At 38.5% G+C, this 20,808-nt stretch overlaps 3 protein-coding genes across 5 annotated transcripts; all 3 read left to right on the forward strand.

Annotated features, from left to right (window-relative positions):
• Nucleotides 1-1,796: 1,796 nt before the first annotated feature.
• LOC134006619 (gamma-crystallin M2-like) lies at nucleotides 1,797-3,318 on the forward strand. The gene is made up of 3 exons (XM_062445553.1): nucleotides 1,797-1,805; nucleotides 1,927-2,169; nucleotides 3,043-3,318. Exons 1-3 carry the CDS (start codon nucleotides 1,797-1,799, stop codon nucleotides 3,316-3,318), a joined length of 528 nt encoding a protein of 175 aa, XP_062301537.1.
• A 2,982-nt stretch (nucleotides 3,319-6,300) lies between these two features.
• On the forward strand, nucleotides 6,301-8,604 carry LOC134006618 (gamma-crystallin M2-like). Its single transcript, XM_062445552.1, has 3 exons — nucleotides 6,301-6,318; nucleotides 7,530-7,772; nucleotides 8,332-8,604. The coding sequence occupies exons 1-3, from the start codon at nucleotides 6,301-6,303 to the stop codon at nucleotides 8,602-8,604; spliced, it is 534 nt and encodes a 177-aa protein (XP_062301536.1).
• A 4,446-nt stretch (nucleotides 8,605-13,050) lies between these two features.
• Nucleotides 13,051-20,515, forward strand: LOC133976527 (ETS translocation variant 5-like). 3 transcript variants are annotated; one of them, XM_062414748.1, is made up of 13 exons: nucleotides 13,051-13,135; nucleotides 14,799-14,869; nucleotides 14,989-15,073; nucleotides 15,268-15,333; nucleotides 15,446-15,496; nucleotides 16,873-16,981; nucleotides 17,076-17,342; nucleotides 17,427-17,704; nucleotides 17,878-17,943; nucleotides 18,033-18,101; nucleotides 18,211-18,362; nucleotides 18,651-18,752; nucleotides 18,915-20,515. In XM_062414748.1, exons 2-13 carry the CDS (start codon nucleotides 14,822-14,824, stop codon nucleotides 19,146-19,148), a joined length of 1,527 nt encoding a protein of 508 aa, XP_062270732.1. In that variant the 5' UTR covers nucleotides 13,051-13,135; nucleotides 14,799-14,821; the 3' UTR covers nucleotides 19,149-20,515. The 3 variants fall into 3 exon arrangements, with proteins under 3 accessions (XP_062270732.1, XP_062270730.1, XP_062270731.1); XM_062414746.1 differs by lacking the exon at nucleotides 13,051-13,135 and adding an exon at nucleotides 13,181-13,434; XM_062414747.1 differs by lacking the exon at nucleotides 13,051-13,135 and adding an exon at nucleotides 13,181-13,434 and having other exon boundaries at nucleotides 15,268-15,315.
• Nucleotides 20,516-20,808: the final 293 nt, after the last annotated feature.

Here is a 20,808-nt window from a genome sequence, read left to right on the forward strand (position 1 = left end):
AAAGTTTCTTCTTACCCCAAACCCTAACCCTAATTCTAACCCTAACCCATAAAAAGATAAATGCAAATGTGACAAACAGACAATACTAAATAAATACTTCAATAATGACATAAAATGAACAGAGGAACCTGCAACAAATAAAATATAAAACTTTTATGGAGGCAATGTCGGTTAGCATTGAGCTAACTTACCGAAAAAGACAGAGATTACGCTTCCCTCGGTGCACACTTGCCTCCATCCCAGCTGCTATCTTGAAATATATCGGACATGTCTCATTGGTGAGTATTTCCTCAGGTTAAGAAGCTGTAATGTTAACTTTAAACCGGACTCTGTGTCTGTCTGTCTTGTGTGCACATGTTTACACCTCTTTGTGTCCAACGTCATGGCCTGTTTCACTCCTGGCCAAGTGATAAGCTTTAGTTGTTGTTTTTACCTGACTACGGGTTCAGTGCCAAGAAACTCCCAAACAAGCTTATCAGAGCTCTCTGGTTTGTACCAACCATAGCTGAATACTGGACAGAAAATGGCGCCCATCCAGTCCAGTACGAATTGCTTGGGTGGTGCATACACCAAAAAAAGTTTCTCGTTTCCGTGTTTGCTTACGCTTTGTTTGGCTCGCTGAATTTGCACACTAGTTCCTACTTGTTACATTGTGGTGAAGTCATGGATTTTCAAATCGCTTTCAAATCTCAGTACGAAGAAATTGTCCTGTCAACAGTTTTGCAGACGTCTCTGTTACACTGGTGGTCTATGGGGATTATTCGCTGCAATGCTGCAAGTGACCACTTGCCAAAAATTGGCCGTAAGGCTGAGCAGCGATGCCATATCCAGCGCATAATAAATCCATGACCACAACATCCTAATATCATTGCAGGACTGGTATCTTTATTGGCATGTTTCAAGACAGATTCACAGAGAGTGTGTTGACGGGGAAAGCTCCAACCAATAAATTGTCAATTTCATTCGTACAGTAGACTATATAAACCAGTAGTATTAGCTAGCCACCCTGTTATAAACATAATAATGCGTTTTTGTGTGATTACCATTTCCATAATCCTTGTAAGACATTTCAATCACTCTTACGGGCCCTCTGGTGGCTACGGGGGGCCTAAACAGGCACTTAACTAGCAGGCAAACCAGCTACTAGATTACAAGGACAGGTATAGTTTGGAGAACTAGAGTTCCGGACCAGAGTGAGTTTGATTTTTGACGAAATCATCCAAAAACATTACCATACAGTTTGCTGGCCAGAGGTTCACTAAACTATAAAGTCATATTTCTTATATGAACAAAACAAAACTTGGATTTTTGTACTTTTTTTAAACAAATCTAGAAAGGTACTATTTTATTCTGCAGAGTGATGTTAACTTCTCAAAAAATGTAAAAGAAACCATCCAATGTATGTGATTTGCCATTATTTTTATTTCCTGATTCACCACTTTGTGAACAAATTTTTAGTCCCAGTGGTTAAATATTTCCAGTCAGATATTTCAGAGCAGCTGTCAATAAAATACAGTTTCATTTTGTATTATTTAACATAGCTGTATTTTTTTTCCCATCACTGTCCAGAGCAAACTGCTCTGAGGACACCGCTGCCTTCACTGTTCCAGCATGTGTTTGATACAGAGTCATCATCAGACTGGAACAAAGGCAAATCAAACAGCACCAAGCCATTTTGCTGATATGTAAATCTACCTCATTTGGCTATCAAAGACTTGCCACACTCTGCACATTTTGTTTATCGATAAATACTTTGATGGGGCTGCAGCAAAGAATGAGTTTTACAGGGCATCCAAATGGGGAAGGTAAGATAAAACCTATTACAATTTGTATGCTTTTTAAAGACACTTTCTTTTTTCTTTTTTTCCAGGTGCATAAACTGCTCACAATGTCTGAAGCTAATCTTGCCTCTTACTTTTCCCACAGATCACATTTTATGAGGAGAAGAAATTCCAGGGCCGCTGCTATAACTGCAGCAGCGACTGCGCAGATCTGCACACATATTTCAGCCGCTGCAACTCCATCCGGGTGGAGAGCGGTGTGTGGGTGATCTATGAGAGACCCAACTACAAGGGTTTCCAGTACATCCTCAGCCCTGGGGAATACACCGACAACCAGCAATGGATGGCTTTCAGTGACAACGTCAAGTCCTGCCGCCTCATAAAGAATGTAAGAGCCCTCATTTAGGTTTCGTCAAGCATTTATAGCAAGTAAAACTGGATAAAGGGATTATAGGTTAGACACATAATGTTTCTGGTAAGAGAAAAGTGCCAGAACATATGTTTGGGCAGTGAACAGCAGGACAGGAATGCACAAGGGCACAAGCTGTGGGAACACTGTTAAGCCAACAGCCTACACAAGCAGAGAATAGCAAGCATTTTTGGCAGAGTTTGCACGCAGCAGCTTTTGCCAAGAAGTTTGCCAAGAAGCTTTAACATCTCCCAACACATTGTTTTGGTTCAGTCTCACAGCTCTCATCAGCCTTCTTCCCAGGAGCAGCAGGAAACTGTTTTCATCAAAAAAAGCTCTGATAAACCCAATAGCTAACAGACAAAGTTGGCAGTTAGCTTCTGTACATAGCGCATTTAACACGTATTTATTGGGGAATTGGTCAAAAACAGCTGAAAGGTGAATGAGTGTTAACACAGCTAGCACTCATCAGGAGTAGTCAAAGTGATGTTGCTCTGTGTCTGCTGATTGTGAAATATTTTTGCTCGTATGTTAGCCATCAACTTTAGAGTTTTAGCTTGTGGTGGAGTTCTTCGCCCAAACGGCAAAAAAAGCAAAGATCAATGCAGATTAAATTGTTCTTATTATAACTATACTTAACTACAAAAGTATGCAGTACTTCCACTTTTCCACTTTTCTTTGACCAGATATTTCCTAAAATTAACATTTCTCGAAAAAATGTGTTCATGTTTCTTATAGTAACGTATTTAAAAAGGGTTTGTTTTGGTTTATGTTCCGAAACAGGAAAATACTGCTGAGCTCTAACTAGCAGATGTGAGCGCCTTCTTAAACACATCTGTCTTGTGTTTCTAGGTTTACGGCAGTGCTTGGAAGCTGAGGCTGTACGAGAGGCCAGACTTCGGAGGGCAGATGGTCGAGTGCTCTGAAGACTGTCCTTCAGTGTACGATACCTACAAGCTGCGTGAGGCTTATTCCTGCATGGTAACCGATGGCGCCTGGGTGTTCTACGACCTTCCCAACTACAGGGGGCACCAGTACCTCCTAGAGAGGGGCGAGTATCGGCAGCACAGCGAATGGGGGGCGACCTCTCCTGGTGTTGCTTCTTTCCGCAGGATCACAGAGTTTTAATTCTTAGTTTTGACCAGAAAATAATGCAAGATCTTTCCAGATGCCCAAACTGACATCACACAATAAATAAACAAGAAGCAAACTATAACTGTGTTCTTATGGATTGTCTGTAAATATGTCTCATGCTGGATCAGTTAGATTTGAAGACTATAGCAGCAGTGGTAGCTCATAAGGCTAATTATTTTCTTTCATGATCAACTTATCTTTCATTAAGAAATGGTTCTCGTATTTTCTTTTCTTAATTAGGTTTTAAATACAACATAATTAAATGATTATACGTTTTCATTTTCATCACTGAAACATTGTTTTCTCATTCTCACAATAAGACTCCAATAATGTAGCGTTGCTATAAAGCCACAGAAGAAATTGTATTATATACGCTGAATACTCCTTACTAGCTAGTAAACTGACATTGTGTAAAATCTAAGTAAAATACATACTAAGCAAAATCAGTGAAATCACCTTAAGTCAATTTAGTCAAGTAATTTCTCTCAGAAAGGTCAAAATAGGTCTATTAGAGATAATTGTCTAAATTGGAAAGGGTTTATCTTCTGATAATGCTAGATTGACAGATTAAAAAGATAAAAGGATATTCATTCAAGCATTACATTCACCTTTGTTATTGTTTAAGAACTCTATTACATCTTGTGCTTCATTAACGTCTGACGTCCGGTTTCATTACATTCTGTAATATTAATGACTCACGCAGTATATGAATCTATCATTCAGTTATCTCCTATAAAGTCTCTGGAGCCTTCCTGACTTCCTGCCCTGTCACTGACTCAGCTCGATGGTTTCATATCACATCAAATGTCCTGCAGTGCCCCTGTTTTTGTCAGCACGCTCTGCTGCACCCAGTGGCTTTTGGGAGGCTTTGCACTTTGCATTTGCATTGTTTAGGGGAAACTGGATTCACTGCTTCAGAACAATGTGATAAGCCTGGATAAATATTTAAATCGCTGATTGAATAATCCAATTCAAACTAAGCAAACAATGCACTTAGTTTTGTTGCTCTTGTTCTGTATAAAGAGAAGATTGGAGGATGTTTTATACAAGTAATCAAGCCTATTGATATTAATTATGGAGAATGTACTTTTCACATACAGTCCTACATATTTAATGCGGTTCCACACAGAGTATACAGATAAATGTGTGCAAAGTATGTGCATCTTTATAAAAATGGACTTATATAAAATGCACTTGACTTATCTTCCTTTACTAAATAATTTTCTATGAGGATGGAAACCTGCAGGTTCAATTTCACAAATGTGAAAATGAATGTGAATGATTGTGACTCCACGACCTGCACATGTACCTCTGTCGCTGCAACTGCATCATAGTGGAGGGAGGATTCTGGGTAATTTAGTAGAGACCAAATTACATTGGCTACCAGTATGTGCTGCCCAGGAGGACTAACAGGACTATAAGTTAGTAAGTTAAGTAATCTCTCATGCTTAATGGAGCAAACTAGTGTTTTTCATTGTTTAAGCCAATTTATCCTTTATAATCACTTTACAAGTATAAGACAATATATTATAACTTCATGCTGTCATAAAACAAAGCTTTCCCTCCATAGAAGCCTTGAAATACAAATATTAAAGAAGCCAATAATGTACATTTTTTCCTCTACTTCTTTATTGTGGCAGATGTTCAGTATACTACTTTTTTTCCCTCCAGGATGTTCAGGCTGAAGGTTTGGGAGAGGACAGACTCTGAAGGCCAGTGGATGGAGGCAGCAAACAACAGTCCAGTGCTGGCTCCATCCACTGTTAAGGAACACTAACCATGTGATCTTTTTAAAAGTGTAACAAGGATGAACATAAATATTGAGAAATAAAATGATGATACAACAAAAAGATGCTGTAATTGGTTATTATTTGGAGTGTTTCAGATGTGTTGCATTCTTTAAACATAATATTGGTTATTTTTTATATCAAATGTAAACATATTAATATAAAGCTACAGCAGATATTAACCTATATGTTAAATAAAGTTTGGTTAATTTATTATAACATATAATTTAGGGTAGATTTTTAATACATTGCAGTGATTACATGCGTTACAATTACCTAACATTTTATCATTATACAGTATTAGTACGTTTTTTAGAGCTTAGCATAACTCTTATTTTATAGCCTTGAACTGTAGATATAAAACAAATTATAAAGAGGTTGCAGAGTATATTTAAAAATAAAAATGATGAAAAATATAAAAATGTAATGAATTATAGACAGACATACAACAAAAATAAAAATATAATTTATCAATCCCTGACTTTATGCAATGTGGAAATACAAAGACCGGTAGAGTCTGGAGCAATATTTGGCTTTTCACTCATTTGAATATAAGTTTGTGTATATTTACTTACTACTCACATACATACTGTATCTGTCCCTGCACAACCTTTCATCAATGGAAACTTAATTCACTTTCAGGGTAAATAGGACCTTTGCACCCGCAAAAGCACAAGGATAAAGATGTAATCAAATCAGGCATTTAAGTAATAATTCATTAAAACTACGACAGAAAAATGATGAGGTTGTATAAGAAGGCTTGTTTTGTGGACGGGTGATAAGAACTTCTATTTGTTTGCTTTGATTTTACATATTATATAAATATGATCTAAACATTTGACACACAGGAGAGCAATGACCATGATCTATAGATAAATAACAACACAACTGATTTGAACAACTGATAACACCATTATTCAATGCTATAAATCATAACTCAACCTAATCTTTTTCTAGAGTTGGACAGCATTCAGTCCAAAGTTCTGCATCGCTACATATAAAGGCCATGTACTTTAAAACAATTGCAGCATCAGCTAATGTGTCAAAGTTAATGTGGAGCTCATTTGAATGACAATCATTTTACTGGCAATGCATTTCATCACCCTTTATATAAAAGTAGACCATCAGTAATGCAGTGTGAATGAAGGGCTTTAATTTGATTGGGTGAGGAGAGGAACATAAGGTGATCATGGAGCGCACAGGGAAGGTGAGTACTGTAACTGTACAACACAGTAACACTATGGTACTAACTGGTGGATGGTTTGTTACTAAATGTCTCTCAATAATACTTTGTAAAAAGTGTAAACAGCTTTAAGGAAGCTATGATATCTACATTTGCTTTGAGTGAAGGAAAACACATTGATTGCAGAAAGAATGCAGGTCTTTTTAAATGCAATACTCTTCATTTTAGTGGACCAAGACTCATTTAAACGGCAAATGTTTCTACCATGGGAAATTTTTATTTATTTATTTTATTATTTTTATTTGCACAAAATGTAAATGCATTTTTTGTAAACCGTTAAACCAGGGAAGTCCTGACAAAAAACACCCTTAAACTGCTTTATTTATGGATTTCTGGTCACTTGGCTGTCCTTATCCCTCTAGCTCTGTTTGGAAAGTTTTATAACTCATATGAAGTGTTTGATTATTTTCACATATCTTCTTTTTCTATTCCAGATTTACAGCAACATATTTTTACTATATTTCTCTTGCAGAATGAATCCAGTGATTATTAAAGTGTGTACGTGCCAGAGTCACATCATTTTAGAAGATAAGGTTGTTATAAACTAGAATGATCCTTTAATAATGGTGTAGTGATGGTATTAGTAGACTAGTAATAGCACTAGTGGTATTACATGCAGTAGTTGAAGTAGTTGTATTGATAGTTCTATTTATTTTAGCATAGTTTTACTTGTAGTGGTTGAAGTTCTCTTTGGACAAGTAGTTGTAGCAGGCCGTGGGGTCTTGCACTGGGCCTTCAATGGTCAGATTGCGTTAACAAAACTGCCAACCCGGCCTTCCAGTGGCCTACACATTTGTGCATGTTGCTCAATAATCAGCTGACAATAATGGGAAGATTTTTTTAAAGATAGAAATTAGGCTATATACTGTCAGTTATTATTTCACCGCAAACCAAAATCTTAATCAACTCTATAGACAATTGATACAGCAGGAGTCACTTGAAAACAAAATCCATCCTTCGTTTATTTCTGCAAAATGCCTGCCTGCATGAGCCCTGAGTGTCCCACAGCATGAAGAAATGCCTAAGCTTATTGGTTGATATGATGACATCACCTGGGGCCTGCTTGCATTTTTCATCATTATAAATAATTTCAACAATAACATTATAATTACTTTTCAATTTATAAGTTTCAATTTATAAGTCAGACAGCTTCTATATCAGAGTCTTTCTTGCAGATCTACTTCTACGAGGACAAAAATTTCCAGGGCCGTTACTATGAATGCAGCAGTGACTGTGCCGAGCTCAGCTCCCACTTCAGTCGCTGTAATTCCATCCGGATTGAGGGTGGGGCCTGGGTTATCTATGAGAGACCCCAGTACATGGGCTACCAGTATGTCCTCATGAGGGGGGAGTACCCAAACTTCCAGAGCTGGAATGGCTTCAATGACACCATCCGCTCCTGTCGCCTTATCAGACATGTAAGTCTGGCTTTTTTATGAGCATGCTGTCTGGTGTTCGTATCAGTTATGTGGCTATGAATTTATTTAGGTATTACATCAGTCTTCTTAATGATTCCTTTAAAAGCACAACTCATTTGTCAGAAAATCTTTGCAGTTGGAGAAGATAATAAACCATCATAATCTTGGCAGGGATGTTTGCACTGAGAACTGACAACAACAAATTTATAAAGAAGGGACATTTTACCTCAATTTTACCTGCAAATTTAAAGGTACCCTGTGGAGTTTTTGACCACTAGTAGCACTATTGAGCAATGTTTCTCTCCACTAGCTAGCGTAATGTGCTGAATCAACTGTAGTAATAAAAAGTTGCTGGTAAAGCTGTAGTACTTTTCAGATTTTACATGAAAATCCAGAGCTTTACAACCCATTGCATTAAGGCTGAATGTTTGACAATACTCTCTACATCATAAAAATGTGTATTAAATGAGTGTAGCTCATTAGAGGATTATATCATATGGTGGAACTTATTTTAATACCAATAAATTAACATTTCTCATCAATATTCTCAATGTTCAAGCCTTCCAGCAGGCACAGGCTCCGTATCTACGAACGTCCAGACTTTAAGGGCCAGATGATGGAGTTCAGCGAGGACTTGCCCAGCCTGCTGGACCGCTGGCAGTACCGTGACATTCAATCAGCTCATGTCCAGGACGGCACCTGGGTCTTCTATGAGCATCAAAACTACAAGGGGCGCCAGTACCTGCTGGAGAAGGGCGAATACAGACGGCACACAGAGTGGGGGGCCCTTCATCCATCTGTAGGCTCCATCAGACGTGTTGCAGACAATTAGACAGCATCTTTAACCAAATCACTTCCCCCACTCATTGTCCCAACACCAACTCTCCTGCAAATAAACGCACAAATGTAGGCAAACTGCAGCTGAATGGGTGTGATTTTATTTCTTTTGGTTACAAAACATAACAAAATGGGTATCACATCACTTAACACAAAAGCTCAAGTTGCGTCAGTTGTGTGTCAACAACTTTCATCCACTGATCACCAAGGCAATAGTTACATTTTTCAATTAGGCTTAGACCATAAACTGTAATTGTTAAGCTGATATGGTTAGGGGAATGATATTATTCATCAGTGGTCCAACAGTATCAATAAACTATAACATTTGAAGCATATCTGTATATATGTGTAGATATATGTGTAGTTTTTCAAATATGGACAGTGAGATTCCCATGTGCACGGCTGTGAGTTGAGTGCTGGTGGTTACAGTATATGGAGGTGAGCAGTGGGTGCTCACATCTGGTAGCTGATGGCAAAGCCCAGAAACAAAAAGGCTGACAAAGCTCTTTGATGATTCATCAACAAGGACCAATGGTATGCCAGCAGCCATTGTTCTTAAACGGCCGACTGTGCCAGAGGGCAGACAAAGTACAGCAGAGCAGGACATTACCGCCCTGATGCACAGACACAACAGATTCTAAAAATTAAAGTTTGTTGGACAGCTTCTTTAATTTGTTAATGTATAGTATCAAACTACTTTTAGACCTCTTATGATTTAACTCAGCTGCTTCAGCAACATCCATTTTACCAGTGCTGAAACTGCTCTTAAAACAGCAGATTAATTCCTTTAGTAGCGACACTTTACAAATGGTTCATACATTGTGAGATTAAATGCAAATGATGTTTCCGTGAGTGCAAGGGACATTTAATAGAATAGAATAGGTAGTATGAAGCACAAAGCACAAGAGACACCCAGTGGTGCAAAAGCCCCATTACACAAGAGGAGGATTATATACAGTATATAGTGTAGCTCATAGGATATAAATACATAATAATTACATGAATGGAAAAAAGTTGGGAATGAAACCCCACCAGTATCTCATTATTATTAACTCAGTCATTCAACATTATGAGTCTCATAAGCATGGCTTAATACTGAATGGCGACTTAATATACCAGTCAGTATCAGTCAACAGTTTGGACACACCTCTCCATTCACTTGAAACTGATTTGCTTTTGATACTTTAATAGATCCTGCAGCTAACTGTTGACATCTTAAAGCCTGTCTCCCTTAAACACCCTTGAGCCTGAATACTGCTGCTAACAGAAGAGCTAGTGACACAGGAAGAGAGGGTGAGGAGAAGAGAGAAGAAGGAGAGGAGGGGAGAGTAAAAGAGAAGAGAAATATCCCAATATAACTGTAAAGACTATGAACCATGTAATGCATACTTATTTTGGTACATTTGAGTACACTTTTAATTGAGCAATGATGTCACGGGCAAATTAAAAAACTAAACCATAAGATTAGAAAAAGAAATAGAGAAGAAGTTTTGCTCATCCAGTCAGGGATCAAAAGGGCAGGTTTGAGCACCACCTGGGGTCTATCTGTTCACGTGCCAGTACAAACACGTTAGATAAGAGACTATAAGACCATGGTTTCTAATTTCCTGATCGAGATATGTTAGATTGTTCTATATCACACTGGTTGATCTGCCAAAACGGAAGAATGAGAGATCGTTGATATGATATGTACTGTAGACCTACATAGTAATACACGTGGTAGTCAAGTAAACAGGAGACATTGCAAATCAGTAACAGAACTGCTGAGCTTAGCTGATGTTTGAATGTGAAACTTTTATCACACACACACATCCGTTCTGGCATTCCCCGACGCTGATCAAGCAGTTTGTAAGTAGAAGACAAACAATCACTGCACCCTGCAAAGAAATGTACAATGAACACGTCGGTCTGAAGTCTTAAGATGGGACTTTTAGGCTTACTTTGAAAAGTAAAGTCTATCAATGGGTTTTCCAGTGCTCATTGCAAATAAAAGGCTCTAAAACTATATTCTATATTGTCATTTAAGAGGAAAACTATGTTTAAACCGGCATTGAGGGGTGTTTTACACTGATGGTTGTCTTCTAATTAAGTAGTTAAAAGCTATATCGTCTTTTGTAAAATGTGACTTGAATTTTTAATTGTAGTTCAGTTCAATCCTGGGTGAATTTCTAGCTTCGGGCAGACATCATTTAAAGTAGGTGTGCTTTGGATAATTGGTCATTCTGTGAACACCTTACTATAAAAACTTTTGTTCATTGTTTCAAATTTGAAAACTTTAGAAATATATCCTTCCCTCTGAGTAGATTTGATGCTAAACAAAAGCTCCTAGTTGCAGAATCATGCTTCCCTTTATGTCTGCAATAATTAGTTCTGCATGAAGGGAATGGATAGTTTCTTTGCCTTTTCCTTTAAAAGGACAAAAAAATGTGCAAATACAAACATTTTGTTGGTGCTGCAGCCTACAAAGCCTTTCTCAAGACTACACAGAGATCCACTAACTACACTACTGGTTGCAGATGTTTTAAAAACTAGGCAGGATGTTGCAACACAATTCACATTCATTGATTGATTATAGCCAGGGCTGATAAAGACAACATTCATTAAGAAACATTGCAATGTGCCTTGCAGCTGTTGAACTTTACACATTTAACCTAATGTTATTGTTATTTTTGGAGAAAAGTGTTCACAATAACTGTGTTTTTTTTATACCATCTCTCAGATTTCCATATCAAGAGCCATCAGTGGTCAACAAAGTACTGTATGAGAACCTCAATGTTGGCCTATGAAAGCACTAAATACCAGATTTACCACACGATCAGGTGACACACTCTGTGATCGCTCTGTGTGACTGTTAATGAAGTAGAAAGAGATCAAAGTGGAATTAAAAGTGGAGAAACTATTCTGCCACCCACTGAGAGAAATGGACTTAAAAGCAGTCATGTGTGATGTTGGATTAAGTCGATGAAACATGCAACAGTTACAAAAGTGCAATATGTGTGTCTCAGGAGAGGGAGTGTAGTATTTCTACACTTCTGTAGAAGCATCGAAACCCTTACAGATTAGATATCATCTTTGCTGGAGAGACTTTGTAAATATGTGATATCTGCCTATCATAAAAAATGAATGTTGGCTTTGATTCTAGAAATGGATGCAAGTCAAATCAGTTTGCATTTGGTTAGATGTTAAAAAATAGAAGCTGTATAAAATCACACAAAAAAGGAATAATCCATAAAAGTGGGGTTTACAGTGTGAGTCAATACTGTTTATCTCAGCCTGTACTGCATAAGTTTAAAAGTGAACAAACTTTGTACAAGGGTACAATGTGAGATTGAGTCAAAGTTTTGCATGGTGAACTCTTTGAATTTTACAACAACAACAAAAAAGACTGTCTCACTTGATTTGGAGACACAACTGTCTGCACGTGCCAAGGAAATGTCACAGGATACAGTTTTTGGAGAGAGCTGCAGCAGCTGCTTGGCAGCATGATGGAAAATGCATTCAGTAGGCTTATCAACAGAGTAAATGGTCACCAACAATAAAATGTCTTCTAGTTCAAGATGAACTAATAAAACTTGGAGGGATTATGTTCAACCTTACACAATGTTTAATATGTTAATCTTATTTAAGGCTGAAGCTAAATATTATTTTTGTCATCAATTAGTTCTTAACTGATTAATAATTTAATGTATTAAATGGTAGAACATAGTGAAAAATGCTCATCAGTTTCCCACAGCATAGACTGACATCTTCAAATATCTAATAATAATACTATAGCAACAGTATTTTGTAATTGCTGTGATTATTGCATTAACAAGAATCAAGGATTGTATGTATATGTAGATTAAAATTAATACTGCCTTACACATTTCCACTTAATTGTCAGTTATTGGTGTTATACTGTAGTGCCATTATGTCAGTATACCCAATCACTATTTGTAAGTAAAGATTAAGTTAAACTATATGACCTCTAGAAGAGATGGTCACCATAAAACCATCACCAATTTAAAAACAATAAATTATAAAATCTTACTAATGGTATTTATACATTATATTAGTAACTGCATTGTTAAATATATACATATAATTATGTAGTAACCAATTAATTAATGTAGTTTAATAGAATTCAGTATTTATAACAAACAATACTAAATCGCTTAAGATACTCCAATTATTTATTGCTGCTTTCAGGATTTTTAAAATGAGTTTGAATGCATTTTAAACTGAGAAGTAATGCTGTGGCAGTTCAGCACTGGCCCTTTAAGAGAGCTGTGGATACATGAATGAAACGCAGCCATTCATAAAAAAAAACACCAGGGACGGGTGTCAGAGCAGGCTCAAATGGGATTGGCTAGTCTTTTGACTGACTGGTGTAACAGCCAATGGGAGACGCAGCACAGGGATCGGTTTAGCTCCTGCGACCAGAGCTCCTCATTGAGAAAAATCCACAGTACTGCAGCAGGGGATGTAGGGGAGGAAATCTGCGTCGAGTTCATTTTTTCGTACTGCCAAGAAACTTCACTTACCAAGTGAGTGCTGCATTATTATTCTCCCACTTTAATGTAACAGTAAGGGGTAAATGTAAGGGCATGTTTTGCTTTGTTTGTGTGCATCAACCGCATCGTCGCGGGTTGTTACAGGCAGTGAGGGGAGCAGATGCGGGTTCAGAGGCGAACGCCATTTTCTGAAAATCAAAGGCAACATTGCGTCCATTTCCCCCCGCATCTGTCCACTTTGCAGGGGTGGCATTTCCGTTTGCAGCAGCTGTCTTTACGGCCTGTTAGCATGGTGAATCTTGCTCTGTGCTCGTTGGCAAAATGTCTCAATGGTGAGCCCCCCCCCTCCACCTCAACCTCAACCACCACCTCCTCCTCCTCCTCCTCCTCCTGCCGGGATCAAGTTACAGTTCATTGAGAAAAACAAGAACGTCACGCCAAACTCCATTCACAAAATGTTTGAGTTTAATGTGCTGTTTATAGTCAACATCCGGGCGGAAAACACCCTCAGTAGAAGAGTCATATGATTTAATTTGTGTTGGTATAGAAACAGCAATTGCACCAAAGTTGTGTTACAAGTTTTCACTGTAATTAAAACCATATTCCTCAAACAAAGGTACTTACAGTCAGAGGAGATAAGGGAGGGAGTTGCTCTTAATGTCATTTTACAATTGTGTTTAATAGGCAAGAAGGACTTTTGGTAATCTTTGTTAACCAAAACTTAAAGACCTATACCAGTGTTTTCCAACTTTTAACCCATTTTACTATTACTATTTAGTAAAGGTTGAAAAACACACTATATGAACTATATGCTAGACACTATATATTCTATCAATATCGTGATAAGAAACTAGATATCGTAATATCTTGAGATGGTATAACTGTTGTCTTTTCCTGCTTTTAAAGGCTGAACTCAACAGACTGTTCTAGCTGTTATCTACGCATTAGATCCACATTACTGATGGTTAATTATTAAAAACGATGGGGGGAAAATCTAAATCTTTTCTGAGATTTCAACCACATCTCATAGTCATCATCATCATCACGTATTTGTGGGCAAAACCTCAGATAAAGCTGATAAGTGGAGGTTTGAGTTCAGACTATTTAATCACACACAGTCATAATGATATTTTCAGACATTAATACGTTGCTTTAAGGATGTATGTTTTATTGATATGTACTTTATTGTTTTTTAGAAGTTAAAATCTGTGCCATATTATCAATGTGGCTCCATGTTGAAAGAAATAGATCAACAATCTGGGAAATACCCCACTAGTCCCCAGCAAGTAACCAACCTGGCTCACAGCTAAGCTTTGTGCGCGGGCCGGAGGGAAAGGCGTCACGTTTTATTGGCCTGTACAGCTGCTTACTGTTTATCTCCTCAAAACTAGCGTCACCTATTCAAACGTCTATTAAAGATGCAGTTCCTCCTGCAGCGTGCGTTCATGTCAGGGTAAACTTGCAGGAGGTTGCATAACGTTACTGACAGCAGCACTTTTTACAGCCACTGTAAACCCTCCTGTAGGGTCATGGAGGTTAGAAAAGCATAAACACATTGAGACACATGAAAAGGGACAGTAGTTGTATGGAAGGAGAAGGTTAGCAGAGCTGATTCTCCGTGGAAAAAGATTCCATTTTCATCCTAAATGGTTTTTTTTCTGACTGCTGATTAATCTGTCTCCTATTCTTCTTTAAGTCCAGGGTGAAGACTCTTGCAACATGGACGGCTTTTATGACCAGCAGGTCCCTTTTGTGGTGCCAGAGAGTGTAAGTTTGACACTTTAGATTCATACATTGATCATCCTTTGGAAAAGACAGACCGACAAATGATTCAACTCCACAATTTCTGCTCATAAACAGTTTTGTTGTTCATCTTGTGATTGTAGAAATGTCACACAGCGGAAGCAGACATATGTCTCAGCGACAGGAAGAGGAAGTTCGTGGACACTGGGCTAGCACAGGACACAGAAGGTTAGTTGGCTGATCATTGCATCATGTCCCATATGTAAAACTGTTTCCTGTGTCAGCATTTAGTGGTTATTCTTAAGTTACGATATGTTTGGGAAAAGTTAGTAAAAATGTCTTGTCTTTGTAGACAAAACCTAATAGGGAAACATCTTATTCAGTGTTAAATCATTGTATGACCATTTTATTTCATTTTGCAGAACTTTTTCAAGATCTGATCCAGCTCCAGGAAATATGGATTGCAGAAGGTGAGACCTGCAAAAAACGTAAATCACCATTGAACACTGCATGATCAATTGCACTTTGGGAAATGTAGGAAATCACTAACTGAAGGAAAAGAATCAATAATTTTCTCCTTTTTTTCTCTCCCCCTGACAGCTCAGGTTCCTGATGACGAGCAGTTTGTCCCAGATTTCCAGTCCAATAACTGTGAGTAGCATTTTCTCCTCTAATATTTATAGAGAGCACTCAGAGCTGCACAACACAGAGTGAACATTTTGCAGTCTTTATGTATGCCTCTATCTCCTAATGAGTTGTCTCTGAAAGATTGGAGTGAAACAAACAGTACTCTGACTTGCAGTGTTTTTCTCTCCTTTTATTGGTCTATATTCAAACAAGGTCACATGAGTGTAAAGTAGTTAATTTATTGCAGAGATAATTGCGGCATCATGTCTCATATGCAACAAACACTAACCATGTCTGCTTGTGTTAAAGGATAATTATGATTTATTATAACTTAGCTTTCATTTTCACAGTTTCAGAAAGCTGCTGTTGTGTTTTTAATAGTGTTAAAGTTTACTGCTAACACAATATATGACCCTCAAACCAGCCAGCACTGGATCTGTGTCAGCTCAATGATAACAATCACGTGGAACAGGAAATGTGGGGGCCATAAAAAAATGACTTCCAGGCACTCTGCATGTACCTTTCTTTTATTTAAAAGTGATGATGTCAGAAATATTCCATTTGGCGCTGCTTCCAAACACGTACGCCACTCTGCATTTATTGCAGTGTGATAACTGCCTCTATAGATCAGCTCCCTGTTCACACAATAAAGCAGAACAGAGACTGTGTTGCAGATGGAAACATTGCGATGAAGATTACAGGAAGGGTGAGACCAGATACGGCGCTCTTTTTCTTTCTTCTGCTCTAATATGATAATAATAATAATAATAATAATAATAATAATAAATTAAAGGCTGCAAATAGTGTTAAATAGTTGTTGAACTGTGTAAGATACAAGATTAGTGTATGTAGTAATAAAAGCTTGGCTAAAGGTCACTGTATGTAAGAGGTAGAGATTGCTCTTTAGCTAGTAGTCATTAATAATATAGTAATAATTACCTGTTCCTGTACCTTTTAATTGTTTGGTATACACGGGCTCACTACAACTGTTCAGTCCTGTTCAGTCCTGTTCAGTTTTAACTATTGTTGGGGGGGAAATGTCAAAATGTCTTTTTGTTGACTAAATAGGCCCAATGAACATTTTAAACTAATATATCTGCATGACTAGATGATACAAAATGTTTTTTCTAGAGTGGGATTTTCACATGTTCACATTTCTCATGTAGAAAACCCACTTGAAGGATAATTTTGGCTTATTTTAGTTGGATACAAAAATCATTGAAAGAAGCTATAATCATGCAAATTGTGCACATAGTGGCTTTAAATGAGCTTCGGAAAATGAGTTGTTGCTCAGGATGACGTTCTCACTGCTGATGATGCATTTACAATCTAACACCTGTGTGATCTCCAAAGCAAAGTGATTAGTATTCATGAGTGTGTGTGTGTGTGTGTGTTTGCAGTAATGTTTCATGGACCGCCTGTGAGCAAAGTGAAGCAAGAGCACAGTCCGTCCAAAGACCTGTCTCCCTGCAGGACGCCTCACGCTGACATGTGCCTTTACAGTTACAGGTACTGAAACTACTCCTAGGTTTCTTTTAAATTAAATACAATAGGAGGATGATGTTTTAGAGTGAAAACTGAATCCTACTTCTTCTCTTCTCAGTGCCTGTGACAACAAGCCAACTGGGCTCGCAGGTGTGACCCCAGCCTCCTCACCCGCAGTGCAATGTGGTGCCACCCATCCTTCAGGACCTCCACCCTTACAGAGGCAGTTACACCCATCCAACCCTCAGCTGACCAACAACCACATTTCTTCCCATAGCCCCTCCCACCACCACCGCAACCTCCCACAGGCCAACCAAAGCCAGCACTTTGCGCTGCCACGCCCCCCCATCAGCTGCTCCGCTGGATCGTTCAGTACAGAACAAAGGTGAGTTCATATTTTTCTACGATTTAAAAATAGAAACAAATCCTCGAATATTTACTAAAAGTCTGTTGTTCTCCCACGCGTCAGGTTTCAGCGACAGCATTCAGAGCCCAGTTTGTCTTTCCTCCCTCCGGAGAAAACAGCCAACACAACGTACCCCCCCTCGAGTCGTGACAGCCGCCCACTGTACCAGCGGCACCTCTCAGATCCTTTGGTTCCCCGTGGCCAGCGAGTCTTCAAACAGGAGCTGGTGGATCCACGATATCCGGAGCCAGGGCCGCCTGGTCCAGCTCTGGCCCGGCCTCAGACCACCTTCAACCACGTCACCATCAAACAAGAGCCCAGAGACTTTGGCTTTGATTCAGGTGTGTGTGTGTATAGACTATGAAAATCATTTTAAAAGGACTTGAGACATAACTTAAGACCCCAAAAATCTATTGTGATAATGTTACAGGGTTGGTCAAATTACATTTGTGTATATATGTATGTTTTCCTACAATAGAATCTAATAACACCTCTTTACTTTTGTGTCTTACAGAGGTTCAACCCTGCCAGTCAACATCATTTGGGAAGTCTTCAGTCTTGTACCAGAATAACCGTGTTGGTGAGTTTGTGGTGCCATATGAGGCCGCTAAGTTTCTCCAAGGAACAAATGTGAACTTTTCTAACAATGTTTCATTTTTTGACTTGCAGGATTTGGTCGTGACAGAGAGCCACATCTGTACTATGACGATACTTGTGTTGTGCCAGACAGACTGGAAGGTAAGACTGAAACTAGATAGTAATAACCAGAAGGATGATATGAATACTGCTGCTGATATCTTAGGAGGAATAGAACTAAATATGACGATGTGTCTGAATTTGTAACCAGCTAAAGTGAAGCAGGAGGGTTTGCCGTACCAGCGGCGCGGCTCGCTGCAGCTCTGGCAGTTCCTGCTCACGCTGCTGGACAACCCAGCCAACGGACACCTGATCGTCTGGACGGGACGTAACATGGAGTTTAAACTGATCGATCCTGAAGAGGTCAGTCATCAATGAACCCCACAACTTTGCAAAGATTAAAAGGAATCTCAATTAGGTTTTTTTGTTTTAATAAACACTGTGGAAATAGTCAAAATGGGCGTTAAAGTGTTAATATTAAAGTATTTTTTAAAGATGGATTAAACCTTGCTTGTGCTTTAAGAAACAAAAAAATATACATTTATTTAGGAAGCAGAGAAATATTAAATAATCATGTTATGTTCTGGGCAAAATAACTGAAATCCAGCTGGATGATTTATGAAGGGTCTCTTGTCCTGCTCTTGTGTTCAGGTGGCTCGGCTCTGGGGGCTCCAGAAAAATCGGCCGGCTATGAACTACGACAAGCTGAGCCGTTCACTGAGGTACTACTACGAGAAGGGCATCATGCAGAAGGTAAAGGGAGTTCATGTTTAAGTTCTTCTATTACTGCAAAAAGTTAGTCAGATAGTTATAAGTTTGATAACAGAACACTGTAATATTACAAGTTAAAATCTATACTTGAAAGCTACATAAAGCTAAATATAAATTCTCTCCTCTGATTGGCTTCTCCTGCAGGTGGCTGGAGAAAGGTACGTCTACAAGTTTGTGTGCAACCCCGAGGCGCTGTTCTCCATGGCTTTCCCAGACAACCAGAGGCCGAGCCTGAAGGCCGACCCAGACGCCCTCCCTCCTGCCACTGAGGAGGACGGCCTCCCTCTGCCCAGCCACGAGGAGGAAGGTCCTTACCTGGCTGAAGGAGGAGAGCAGTGCATCCAGGGACTGGCTTTCCCTGACAGCTACCCATACTAGACTCAACAGCCTGGCAGCTGGAGTGAACATGAGATATTTTCAACAACAGGAACCTGAAATTACTGAGCAGTGTTCAAAATGTACAGCCACATTACATATGTAACTAAAAAGTTTTGCTTACGAAATCCTGATTCTACCTAAATCTCTGGGACTGTTAATTTGAAGTCACTCCCTAAGCAAACATGCAACTGTTTGTCCAGAATTACTGCAGCTCTGATTTGGTTTCATATGTTACGATGGTTTTAGGGCCACTGTTAGCAAACACAAAATTCTTAGATCTCAAAATTGCATCTGAAAGTTGTAATATTTTGAGAAAAAAAGTAATATTACCAGAAACAGATATAATCTTAAATGTGCAGTGTGCATAATCTAGTGACATGTAGTGGTGGTGTTGCAGACCGCCGTTTTTTTTAATGTCAAGTGATTATACAATAATTAAAACTACAAAAACAACAGTCTGACAAAACAGAATATTGTGGGGAGAAAGTCACAATATGGATAAAGTTTAACTGGTTTGACTGGTGATCATATTTTGAAAGAAAATACTTTTTTGAGAAAGTGTCAAAATTTAAAACATTGGAGTAATTTGTAGTCTTAAGAGAATTTTTTTTTTCTCAAAATATTTGACTTTTACTCTGTCTTATTCCTCTATCACAGTGGCCCTAATACTCAGTTGTAATTTGTAGCATGGCCGTCGCTGTAGTCATAAACTCTGGGATCTGTGTTTCAACCAAAAAATATCTCCAAGCCATGTCACTCCTTCACTAATTTACTTATAATTGTTTTTTGTGGGGGAGTAAACCTTATACTGCTTGAAAGGGACACACGTATTTTCCAGATGTTTTAGTCCTCCTATAAACATGTATATTAAAATGTCTTTTGTGTACTTTTTTTCTTGTTTTCAAAGCTAATATTTTTGGCATTATATGGACTTGTAAGTTTTTCCTATAACTGTTTTATGACAAAGGTACTGCTACTATTTTTGATTCTGTAATACTGCCACGATGATGCTTCTATTAAGCATGGACTTTCTTACAAACAGCTCACAGTTAATGTACCGACATAGTTTTCTGCATTTTGTATAGTTGATTTGCTTCAATGTGTAGAAAAGGTGTATAATTATATATGAATATATTTTTGCAAAACGCCTGCGTTTGCTTGAGCTCCGGAGTTTAGCCTGCTAATGTGTTGCATCGATTTCTGCCTCTCCAAGGTGGAGTGACCTTATCCTTTGAGTCCTGCAGATCTGCAATGGATGTAATGGTATATTTTGCTATATGATCACATGACAGGCTGGAGAAGGATTACTGACACTGGTGTGACGTCTACCCTCAGATACTGTATGTGTGCCTTCTGTTGATCTTTACTGATACAATAAACTATTTTACTCTTTTCTTTCTCATCACTGCAGATCATTTCAAAAGCACTTTTATCTCAGTGACTCAGGTTTATACATTTGGTTAATTTACTCTGCAGAGACACAGATTAAAAAGCAGGTAGACTAACACATTCCTCCTTGCCTCCCTCTTGCTTGGTCTCCTCTGAAGAAACAGCAGCGCCCTCTGCAGGTTGTAAAGAGAAGTGAATAGTTTACAGCACCTGGTATTCCCAGGCGGTCTCCCATATATCTATGGTCTCCCATCCAAGTACTAACTAAAAG

Source organism: Scomber scombrus, chromosome 24 (genome assembly GCF_963691925.1).
Source record: "Scomber scombrus chromosome 24, fScoSco1.1, whole genome shotgun sequence".
NCBI lineage: Eukaryota > Metazoa > Chordata > Actinopteri > Scombriformes > Scombridae > Scomber > Scomber scombrus.

What these genes read in the sequence shown, in the direction of transcription:
- LOC134006619 (XM_062445553.1), top strand. An exon ending in CCTGCCGCCTCATAAAGAAT is followed by an intron (nt 2,170 to 3,042) that starts GTAAGAGCCCTC and finishes TTGTGTTTCTAG; the next exon opens with GTTTACGGCAGTGCTTGGAA.
- LOC134006618 (XM_062445552.1), top strand. An exon ending in CCTGTCGCCTTATCAGACAT is followed by an intron (nt 7,773 to 8,331) that starts GTAAGTCTGGCT and finishes TCAATGTTCAAG; the next exon opens with CCTTCCAGCAGGCACAGGCT.
- LOC133976527 (XM_062414746.1), top strand. Translation starts at nt 13,263, where the DNA reads ATGCGGGTTCAGAGGCGAACGCCATTTTCTGAAAATCAAAGGCAACAT. An exon ending in GTACCAGAATAACCGTGTTG is followed by an intron (nt 17,944 to 18,032) that starts GTGAGTTTGTGG and finishes TTTGACTTGCAG; the next exon opens with GATTTGGTCGTGACAGAGAG. An exon ending in AGAAGGGCATCATGCAGAAG is followed by an intron (nt 18,753 to 18,914) that starts GTAAAGGGAGTT and finishes CTTCTCCTGCAG; the next exon opens with GTGGCTGGAGAAAGGTACGT.